This window comes from Xenopus tropicalis, chromosome 3 (genome assembly GCF_000004195.4).
Source record: "Xenopus tropicalis strain Nigerian chromosome 3, UCB_Xtro_10.0, whole genome shotgun sequence".
NCBI lineage: Eukaryota > Metazoa > Chordata > Amphibia > Anura > Pipidae > Xenopus > Xenopus tropicalis.
This window is the reverse complement of record NC_030679.2, coordinates 94,340,234-94,352,239: the sequence shown is the minus strand read 5'-3', so window position 1 is coordinate 94,352,239 and position 12,006 is coordinate 94,340,234. Positions and strand designations below refer to the sequence as shown.

Sequence of the window (12,006 nt, the reverse complement as noted above, 5' to 3'; positions counted from 1 at the left end):
ACAGAGTTTTTACTGCAATCAAGACAACCAAAGGCTTATTATGAGTTATTAAATCCCCTAAACAGCAAGAATATCCTAGAAAACCATGTATTTTTGGACACCAATACTTTCAGCATTAACCCCATGTGTATATATGTAGACCATCACCAAACTACAGATCATTTGTGAAATAATTGTTTTCCAAAGCTGCTGTTTTATAATATTTTTTACTAGAAATAGACTTTTTCAGTTGCTTTTTTTTTTTTTTTTTTTTTGCTAATATTAAGGTTTAATTTTTCACCTCATGTCTTTCTGGAGCAGCATTGGATTTGGGGTTGGGTGGGGGGGTCCCCTACCCTATAATACATTAGTTGATGCATTTCTTACCTTTGGCCATGCTGAGCACAATACTTGACTTACATTAAAGCCAGCTGTTATAATTGATACATTAGTTGTAAATGTTGTATATGTTCTGCTGAGAAATGTGTCACCCCTGTAGTTACACATCTGTATACTTGTCAATAATGGTTTCGTTTGTGTGAGCATTGTTAAGCTTGAGTTACTACGTTGGTTTAAATGCAATCCCCTTTGTTCTATAAGTACTCCATCTCTCCCCTTTCCAGCAGGTTCTGAAATCTGATAATCCTTTAAGATCTGTCACTATCATTTATTGAGGAAGTTGTTTTGTTTTGGGGAGGTTGGGGGATAGGATTGAAGGAGTGAAAACTGATGCAAGAATGGTAGAATTCACACTAGGGGGTTGGAAGTCTTGACATTTGGAGCATGATTAATGAAGCCATTACTGCTGTTTGTGATAGATATCTGAGCTCTGATTCCCTTCCTGGAAGTTTAATTCTATACAGAATCCTAAAAGGCAGGAAATGATATAGTGTGGCTCAGCGCAAAAGTGTGAGTTGAAGCACAGACGTTTTGTCTAAGTGTTAAATTTAACGCTTCTCATGGGAAACAAATATCACGTAAAATGCAGGAAAGTGTAAAATCAGCAAGTATTTAAACTGTTTGTGTTCCTAGGAGACATTTAAAAGTATAAATTCCAGGAAATATACATTGTAGAATGTAATATTAAGGCATGAGTATTTTTACTAAATTTGTGAAAGAAACTGTTTAAATATGACACACAAAACACGTGTTCTTTGCATATTTTATTCATTCATGCAAGTGGTAGCTGGCAAATTATTAATTTTGACACAAATATTCTGCTGTACAGCACTGCATGCATATGTAGCTATATGTAGATCACTGTTTACCTTTATTGTGAAGTGCTGCGTAATTTGCTGGCGCTATATAAATAAATGATGATGATATATAAATGAAAATATACAGACATTCATATACAGTAGATGAAGAAAAAAATAAACCTCCTAGTGGCCACAAGTAGAAAATTGCACTGTTTTGATGAAGGCTGTAGAACAGGGATCTTACTGTAGTTCATTGACAGTTAAATATCACTGCTGTAATTTATATACCTTTACCTGATGAAAGGAATATTGTAGTTATCATTTATAATTATAAAGGCTAATATGCAGATAAGAATGTTCAGTGAATACAGTAGTATAAATATTTGTAAGGGAAAATTAAGTTTGAATTGGTTATACAAATTGTCCTTGTAGTTTCAGGCTGGGGAGACAAAAAGGAGGGTAGTCATATATTTTCTCTTGATTTGATTTAATTGCTTTGTGTGGCAGGTTCAGCAGTTTCAAAATTGAATTTGTTATACAGGTACAGGACCTGTTATCCAGAATGCTCGGGACCAAGGGTATTCCGGATAAGGGGTCTTTCCGTAATTTGGATCTCTATACCTTAAGTCTGCTAAAAATCAATAAAACAAGAATAAAACCCAATAGGACTGTTTTGCATCCAATAAGGATTATTTATATCTTAGTTGAGATTAATTACAAGGTACTGTTTTATTACTACAGAGAAAAAGGAAATCAGTTTTAAAATTCTGAATTATTTGATTAAAATGGAGTCTATGGGAGACAGGCTTTCCATAATTCGGAGCTTTCTGGATAATGGGTTTCCGGATAAGGGGTCCGTTACCTGTATTTGACAGCACAGAGAAGGAAAAACAGCCTTTCCTTATAAAATAGTGCCATGTCTGTATTGCAAGTTAATTGACCTGGTCATATATAAATGGAATCAATTAGTGAATGTGTTGAGGTGCACTAAACTTGTTTCACACTTACATTATATTCTGTCTGGTTGTATTTATGAGCATTCAGAGTTGCTTTTCCTTGCATTCACATTTCATCTTGTTTTTTTAGATGCAAATGCTGCATTTTCTTGCGCGGTGAGAAAAATAGTTTCTAGAAAAAAAACGTTCATTTCAGGGCATGAAGAAACAGTCTGTTGTCTGTTTCCGTTCAGGCATTCTATAGTTTCTGGGCTTGGCCAGTGTTTCATGAGCATGGCATTGTCCACTAGCTTCATTACCTGCCAGACAGAGAAGATCCACCATTGTTTTGATGTGTCAGAACAAACATCTGATACTATTCATAACTCTATATTTTGGTTGATATTACACATTAAAAAGTCAGATATGAATATGTTAGGAGTCACTCTGTGCATGCTGACTCAGCCCCCTTATATCTTTTGCAGGGTGTATTGCTCACCCTCTGGTCTTCCAGTCTTTAGGTCTAAGTAATTGTATCCATCTGACCTCATAAACACTCATCGGGGAGTGTCCTGTGACAGTTCATTTTAGCAGTGACTGTTGCTAATTTAGATGGTAACAATGGGATGGCGGGGGAAGGGTTTCATATGGACGCCCTCATCTACTTTGTTAGGTGTTACTTTGGTTAAAAGAAAGTATGGGGAGAGGCTGTGTGACGTTCACAGGTGCAATATTTTTTCACTGGCTTTGTTCTCAACTCTATAGTGAGGACAGAGGCCTAAAAATAACATTTTTACAATGTATCCACATTTTGTGCCCATATCTGAAGATATAAGTTTAAATTAGTATTCTTTGTTATTTTCAGTCATGTTCATTTTTATGTACAATAGATTTGACCTGCAGCTCACTGTGTGCATTGCAGGTAGCATTTATTGGTCACCTGTTTAAGAGCGAAGACACACGGGGCAATTAGTCACCGCAACTTTTAGCTAAGCAAGTCGCTGCAACTAATCATGGCGACTTTTCCCCATATTCGTGTGACCGAATTGTCACCGTGACTTTTCCCAAAAGTTGCGGAAGTCACGGCGACAAATCGTCTCATGTGTCTTCGTCCTAAAAGCAAACTTCTCATTGGTGCTATATGTTACTGTGGCTAGGCAAACTTACTGCTTTTCATTAAACTGTCACTAAGTGAATAATGGCCATACATGCACCAATGATATCTTACAAAACCTTGTTTCGTACGATATTCGGTGCATGTATGGCGGCTTGACGAGGTGACCAATATCGCAATATTGCAAATATTGGTCCATTGAAAGCATCTGAGCAAAATCTACGTTCAGGGCTGAATCAGCACAAGGACGTAGAATTCCTATTGATTCTACCTCCATATCTGACGATTCAGCCCTGAACATCAGTGGAGGGTGGGAGCGATCTTTTCGCACGAAAGATCAAAGTTGCTATGTGTATGGCCACCTTCAGACATGTCCTCCACATTACTTGCTTCTAATCACTGTTAACCTAACTTAGCATTTACTTTTCCTAAAAATAAAAAATCTTGTCGTTTACTATGTAACAATGACAATAAAGATATATTCTTTTCTAAGATATATTCTATTCCTTTCGTTTCTCTCAGCCATTTGTCACTATAGTGGAGTTAAAGGGATACTGTAATGTTTTTTATAGTGTACTTTTTATTTCTGAATTACACTGTTTACATAGCAAAAAAATAACTTGCAAATCATTTAAAATTGTATTTTTGAACCAACAAAAGTATTTTCTTTTAGCTGTAATATTGGTGTGTAGGCGCCATCTCAGTGCATTGTGCCTGAGTCTAAGCTTTCAGAAGGAGCCAGTACTACACATTAGAACTACTTTCAGTTAACCTATTGTTTCTCCTACTCCCATGTAACTGGAGGAGTCCCAAGCCGGACTTGTATTTCGTACTATTGAGTGCTATTCTGATATCTACTGGGAGCTGCTACCTTTCCACCTTCCCATTGTTCTACTGATCGGCTACTGGGAGGGGGGTGATATCATTTCAACTTGCAGCACAGCAGTAAAGTGTGACTGAATCTTATCAGAGCACTGTAACAATAAATATTTAGTTGGCTCAGCCGCAATCTTTTTAATATTGTTACTAGACTTATTGGTACACTTTATAGCAGTGATCCCCAACCAGTGGCTTGTGGGCAATGTGTTGCTCTCCAACCCCTTGGATGTTGCTCTCAGTGCCCCCAAACCAGAGAGTTATTTTTGAATTCCTGACTTGGTGGCAAGTATTGGTTGATTAAAAACAAGATTTAATATCAAATAAAGCCTCCTGTAAGTTGATAGTGTGCATAGAGGCTACCTGATAGCCAATATTAGCCTTTATTTGGCCGCTCCATGAACTTTTCTAATGCTTATGTTGCTCTCCAAATTTTTACATTTGACTGTTGCTTATGAGTAAGAAAGGTTGGGGATCCCTGCTTTATAGGTATCTAGATGCTAAGAGGTCTTTGTAAAGTTCAGCGCAATATACTAATGCTATGGAAGTAAAAGGTAGTAATTAAAGAATTAGTGTGAACTGCACTGACTGATTTCTTCTGCCATAAAGCACATGGGTCAAAGGAAATATGCAGCAAAATGGATAATTTAGGGGAGAAAAAGGGGGAGTAGGACTGGTGTAGAATTGGGTTCCTGGGAAAGGACATATGGACAGTAATAAATTAGAATGGAAAGTGGCATACAAAGGTTGGGACTACAGTGGGAGATTAAATAAAAAAAGGAAGTAGATAATTAGCATGATGGTTTGCTCTTCCTCTGAATGACAGATCATTACAAAGCAAGATCAACATAATGCACTGTTACTTGTTGAATAATACCACACAATGGACTTCTTGCTTATCATCACCTTTTTGCCTTACAGTTCCCATATGCAATAATGTTTGTCTCATATGCTACAAACCATAATCTTTAGTGCTGTGTAAATGATATGTGATCCTCTCAGTACTGTACTTTCATCGTTTGAAGTTAAAGGCCACATCTTATGTTTTATTTATCTCTGCCCATGTTCTTTTCTGTCTTCAATCAGGTACACCAATTAGCCGGATCCCCATCATGGCAAAGCAGTTGTTGGACCTCTACATGCTATATAAACTTGTGACAGAGAAAGGTGGACTTGTGGAGGTTATCAACAAGAAGATCTGGAGAGAGATTACCAAGGGGTTAAACCTTCCTACCTCTATCACTAGTGCAGCCTTCACTTTACGCACACAGTAAGTGATTGCTCTACTTGCAGTGATCTTCTTGTCCAGTGCATTTTGTTCTCAGTCCACAATATGTCAAATATTTTTTTGGAATTGTTCCTATTACAGGTCTTGGCAAAATGCTTTAATAAATTATAATGTATCCTAAGCAAAATCTGTATGGTAGTGGCTCTAAGTAATATATGTCTTGTGAACAGGAGAAGCCTCTTCTTCCTTGATGCAGTAAGAAACAGTGAATCAATATTACTGGAAAGTGATTAATTCTTCTTCTGATTATTAATACATACCATGTGCTATATGTTAAACAGAAGAATGACTCATTTAAGCCTTTCTGGTGAACATGTGTCTCTGTTATTAATATACTATCTACCTCTATAACAAATTGAGGTATCTGTTAATTCTGATTGTTTCTAGTGTAGGCCATACAGGGGCAGTATAAAGCTGCAAATTTGGCCCCTTCAGCAGATATCTGGCTGAAAAGTGGACAGATATCTATCAAGCAGGGTGTTGGCCTGAGGGTCAAACAATAGGATCTGCCTTATATGGCCCAGATCAGGGGCGGGCCAAGCCGACCGGGCGCCCTAGGCAACCCGGTCGGCCAACTCCGCCCACCGATTAGATCGGTCATTGCCTCCGCCGCTAATGACAAGCGGCGGAGGCAATGACAAAGTCGCACTAGGGGTAGGCAGGAGAGGCTCCTGCCTGGCGCCCCTCAATCGTTGCACCCTAGGCAGCTGCCTCTTCTGCCTACCCCTAGTTCTGGCCCAGATGGACAAATTTGGAAATGAACTCATTTGCGGACCTCACCAAACAACTGAATCTTCATGTATATGGCAACCTTAACTTGTAGTTTATCTTTGTTACTAAACAGTTTTGTTGTGTATATCTACCACTATACTGAGCATATTTTAAGTCTGTTTCCTTTTCTTTTTTTTTTTTAAAAAGATACATGAAGTACCTTTACCTTTATGAGTGTGAGAAGAAATCTCTTAGTTCTCCAGCAGAGTTGCAGGCTGCCATTGATGGCAACAGGAGAGAAGGCAGACGCCCAAGCTATGGATCATCAACTTTTAGCTATTCTCCAACTCCACAAGGCACCTCTGGACTTCTTGGAGCAAACAAGGTTCCTGTAGCCATGATGGGAGGGCACACCCGCATTTCACCCGTGACTACTTTGAAAAAAGGTCTGGTGATTGTAAAAACAAAAATTATGTTAAGACTCTTTAAAAGTTCACACACCAAAACATATGTATGTGTAGAGAGGCAGTTTTAACAAAAGTCATGTTAGTGCAGAGTGGCGTGTTGTCTGTGAACACTCAGCAACTTGAATAATTAAGATATTTCCTTTTCCTATGTAAGGTAAAGTGCACTTTTTTTTACCCAAGTAGCTACACGTGTGTGTGTGTATATGTGTATATATATATATATATAATATATATAGATAAAGTCCACACGACAGCACCACACTCCGAAAGTTGCTACAATGTAGCTGCCCCTGTGCACGGAATACCAAATAGATACCAAATCAAACACAACCAGCACCAAGGGTCTTGTGGTTCAAACAAATATTAGTGTATTATAATTGCATGTACAACCGACGTTTCGGTGCTAGACTGTGTATACAAAGTCCGAGTTGGTGAAAACGATAAGGGCATTGGCACACGGGGAGATTAGTTGCCCGCAATAAATCTTCACTAACGCATTCTCACTGGCAAGAATGTAAATCGCCAGTGGGATTTCATACACGTCGCTTCAGGTTCCTGAAGTCACCCGAAGTCGTCTCACAAGGAATTACCTCTCAAGGGATTAGTCACCTGCAATAGTGAAGATTTATCGCTTTTATGATGCTTGTGTTGCTCTCCATGTATTTTTACATTTGACTATGGCTCACAAGTAAGAAAGGTTGTAGAGTGTGACTTCAAGGGCAGGTTGAACAGTCCCACAGTCAGGAAGGAGCTGTTTCATCATGTGGGGTAACATGACAATTGCATTTGTCACCTGGAATCTAACGTTAAATATTATTTGATAGCCAAGCCATACTCCATTCTCAAGTACATAAAGTACATTAAATTAAATACATAACTTTTTATATTGAATCTATTTTATCTTAAATCAAGTCAACTGGGATGGCCATATCTCCCCCTCTAAAAGTCTAAAACTGTATAACGGCACTTGGCCATACACCCTCCTGTTCTGTTATGGTCCCAAGCCTTTGCAGTCAATTCTAATATGTCTTAAGGCAAAGAGTGCATTGTCTTTTATATATTATTCAATGTGGGAATTTTAGTACTTATGGCACAGGAAAAACTAGCAATGTGCCTGTTAAGATCCTGTTCAGGATCTTGTATGTATGTAATACTGCAGTAGAGAAAAGTTCACAGGTTGTCTGTGTGCCGAGGACCTGCTGTATATCTCATCAGTCCTATTTTACTATTCTGCAGTGCAAATACAGAATTTAGTTAATGCAATAATTGCTGGTTGCTACCTTTATGTTCATTTGTCTATTACTTTTTAGGTGACAATGCTGTTGGCTTGATGGGAGGCCGCATGCCACTTTCTTTGCCTGTGGGCACACAACAGACTCCAACCGGTGTGCGAACAGCATCCCTTGAGCAATTGAAGGATAGGCTGGAGATGGGTGAGCCCCCAGAAAAGCGAGCTTCTCGGACATCTGTAGAGGAACAGCAAAGGATCATACAGCAAGCTTTTCAGCAAAATCTCCTTAGCATGGCACGACAGATACCCATGAAATTGAAAATCAATGGCAAAGGTAATTAGCATTTATGTATTTTCGCTGAATTGTTTATTTATTACTGGTGTAGGATTTGGAATCTATGTGAGCTAAGTTTTTCTACTAAGGGATTTTTCATAATTTGGATCATCATACCTTAAGTCTGCTAAAAATCATTTAAACTTGCAATGTGGGATTGTTTTGCCACCACTATGGATTTGTACAGTTTGTTTACCATGAAGTACAAGGTACTGTTTTTATACAGAATTTTTTTTTTTTTTTTAACATTAGAATTATTTTTTTAAATGGACTCTATGGAAGATGACATTTCTGTAAGTTTTCTGGATAATTGATTTCCTAATAATGGATCACATATCTCTCATACCTCCTTAATTTTAATAGCACAGAAATTTTACACAGCATTTTAAAAGGTGCAATCAAAATCAAAACTTTTCCTGAGCAGGCATGGGATCTATAATCCAAACACCAGTTGTGGCCATTTCCCATAGAGTCCTATTTAGACAGGTAGTTTTTCATTTTTTATTATTTTTCTTTTTAATTATTAGACTGTACTTTGTACTTGATGAGAAATAGGCCAGCATAAATCCAGATTGATGGCAAAAATATCCAGGATTTTTTTTTTTTATGTTTAAATGTTTTTTTAGTTGTTTAGTCCCTCTTTACTCTGTGGCAGCTGCAGGCATCTCAAAGCTCTGCTATAATAAATATTAATGAGCCCTTTAGTTCCAAGGTAACCTTGCTTTGTGAATGCCTCTAATGCTCAGGATGGATGGACAGACAGATCCCCTTATGAACTTTCTTAATATGTTTAAAATAAAGAGACACATCATATAGGGGATGCTGGTCCAGAAAAGAAATAAACATGGTCACAAGTCCCAGCAAATGTTCCTTAACACAAGCATAAATAGTGGCAATAAGGTTGAAGAAGAAACCTTAAACATTTTTCCCTAAACCGCATCAGGCAAAAGTAAACATTTTTTTATTTTCAATTTATGCAGTCAAAGCCTCACTAACCACCTACCTGTCTTTCCCAGTAGCACAGGACCGGCAAGAGGCAACTCTGAATCTGGGAACAAGCAGTATCAACATGTCTATTGAGATTAATGGCACGATGTATACAGGTGAGTGGGAGGAAAAGCCATGCTTCCTTTTATTTTTAACATACCCGTGACCATCTAGTTGCTGGGTTTTCCCATCAATGCCTACTGACTGGGTTCTGACTGGAGGCCTGGTTTTGTGTTCATGTTTGCATGCTCATTTACTCTTAATTCTTTTAAGTGCTACGTAAAGCACAATTCATAGACCTGGTATTACACAACCTGCTTTGCTTCCCATTCGAATTAATGACAACTAATCCATTATGGGCACAATCATTTTGAACCCTATTGCACGGGATCGAAACCATACATTTACCATAACTCTAATGGAATACGGTTACCCCAATTTTGAATAAATTGGCTACCAATTTTAAATCTGTGTTACTTTGTGGATTTTAATTCAGTCATGGTCATTTCACTTTAAACAAAGTTAATACAACTAAAATGTAGTTTGCCAGAGCTAGTCTTTTAATAATGAGACTATTCCTGTTAGTTGTGAATTCTAGTCCTAGGGTAATTTGGGTTATCATAAGATAACACATCTCTACCTTTCCACAATAACCCTTTTCAATTTTTTTCAGGTATCCTGTATGCTCAGAAACCAGTTCCTTTAATTGCTGGGTACACTGGACAGAGTGTGGGGAGTGGCAGCAGCAGCAACACTTCCCAGGCGTCACAGAGCCCCACTTCCTCTAGGGGAACCCCAGGGGCTGAGCCCTCCACCAGCTGGTCCAACTGAGCTCCCGAAGCATGAACCAAAAATTGGGGATGGAGGGGAAATATGTTTTTATTATACTTACCTCCTTCGCAAGAAAGCGTTACACAACCGTACCTACCTCAGCTTGCAGAAAGACATTAACTTGGCTTACCTCACATTATGGAAAAGTTAACACAACCAACTTACCTCGTGTTTTCAAATGGCATTACACAGCTTCAGTGATCTACAGGACACAGGGGGACAAGAGGGTTAGCAACACTTCTGTTGCCTATTTTGGGGCAGCATCTGTTGTGCTCTATGGCATTTTAGGAAAGTAACTGTAGAGCAAATAGTCATTCTGTCACTGCACTCCTCCTTTTAAGTTCTTGGGGGGGGTGATATCGCCTTTGTGCTTATGGGGAAAGGCACAATGAAAAAGGGGTGACCTGATTTGGGAAATTTGATAAGTGCAAAATGGTGGTGAGGACATTTCTACTAACCTTGAGATGCATACCTACCCTTGACTCCTTAGAGCACTAGAATCTACATTCCCCCCTGTTGCTGTGGAACTAACCTCAGAATTAGATGGATATTGACTTTAATATAGGTTGGAACAGCTAAAACCATGGGTGGTTTTTTATCAAAGTTCCATCCTGCATCAGAAGGCAAGTTTTTAAGTGTCCTATCATTTAAGACTAAACTTATTTTATCTGCAGATACACCTTATATTCACATGTTGAAAGGTGCAGTCTTGTTGCTTTTGCTGTTTTAGATATTCTTTTAACTTGTGTATTTGGAGTTACTGATACATGTCACTAACCTACAGCAGGAAGGTAGACAAAAAAAACATAAGTAATACTGAAGTTTTTAGTTGCTTAATGTCGCTCACCAAAGACTAGAAGGGTATATAATGTCTTCTCTTTCTACAACAGTTGTCGAAAGACCGCTCCTTTTCAAAACACACTATTTGCAGAAACCAACGTATTCCATCAGCAAAATGCTACGAGGGAGAAATAATAAGAGCCACACAAAGAGTGCATTAACTTTCCCTTTTCTTTATTTAGTGTTTGGGGTTTAAGGGCATGGGAAGCATTGGGTATAATGGGAATGTGTTTTTATCTACCTTTTTTTAGTGAATTTCCTGAGATTCATGGTTGCCCAAGCTCCTAGAATAGACTGCTGCAATACAATTCGAAAACCAATGTCATATACTCATCCCATTAGAAGAACAAAATTACAAAGGCCTGCTATTTTTTTTTTTTTTTTTAAATTTAAAAAGATAACATTACAGCTGTCCATTTTTTTAACTACATTTTGCCTCTGTTTGGCAGGAGATCTTTGTGTTTTGTGAGGTTGAAGTGTAATGGATCATATTTTTAGTAACACATTTTTTATCATATAGGCAACAAAAGGCTGCTTAGATCAAATCAATTTTAAAATTTTTCATTAATGAATTTTTTTAAACACTTATGAATCTGATTTAAACATTATTTGTTAGAGACATCCATTTCCTTTTTTTTTTTGACTAAAGTTTTGTGATACAGCAGTAATGCACAATTTAAAGACTGTTTGCTAGATTTCCAAAACAATGGCCCTGTATATACAACACAGCTATGTAAATTATTGGATTGATAAAGCCATGTCTTTAATCTGACTTGGTGCGTAGACCGAGTGGCCTCCAAATGTGTTGTGAGATATGTGTGAATATTTTCAGCCTTTCAGAGGCCATCTTTATGACAATCGCTTTGCCTGTAGGGCACATTGCATCCTCAATCATGTTTGTGATGTTTTGATTTGGTAGATTTTGTGTGTTTTATTAAGCATAATTTGTGGATAATTTAAAAAGCATTGATGGAACAGGAGTGCTTTGGTGTATGTATGAGCTGTTACACGCTTCGTATTTGCTTCTTATGGGAGATGCAGAAAACAAAGGTTCAGAATGCAAATATAAAATCTGCAGCATATCCAAGTCTAGAGGCTGTGAGCATTGTTTGATGCATCTTTTCCAGTAGGGCAGTGAGAGGTTTTTTTTTGACACCTGGTAATGCTTTTTGAATGTCCTTGTTGGTAGCACAGGACATAGCTCTTGTTCTGTT

At 38.0% G+C, this 12,006-nt stretch overlaps 1 protein-coding gene across 2 annotated transcripts in view; it reads left to right on the top strand.

The window, feature by feature from the left end:
- arid3b (AT-rich interaction domain 3B) overlaps positions 1–11,767 on the top strand; it is a 48,017-nt gene extending 36,250 nt beyond the window's left edge. The window contains exons 5-9 of one of the 2 annotated variants that reach the window (XM_004916003.4): positions 5,190–5,373; positions 6,310–6,548; positions 7,880–8,134; positions 9,151–9,237; positions 9,795–11,767. In XM_004916003.4, the coding sequence (XP_004916060.1) occupies positions 5,190–5,373; positions 6,310–6,548; positions 7,880–8,134; positions 9,151–9,237; positions 9,795–9,952 (923 nt within the window). In that variant the 3' untranslated portion in view covers positions 9,953–11,767. The remainder of the gene's footprint in view (positions 1–5,189; positions 5,374–6,309; positions 6,549–7,879; positions 8,135–9,150; positions 9,238–9,794) is intronic. The other variant, XM_002938881.5, reaches the window with a different exon arrangement.
- The last annotated feature ends 239 nt before the right edge of the window (positions 11,768–12,006 follow it).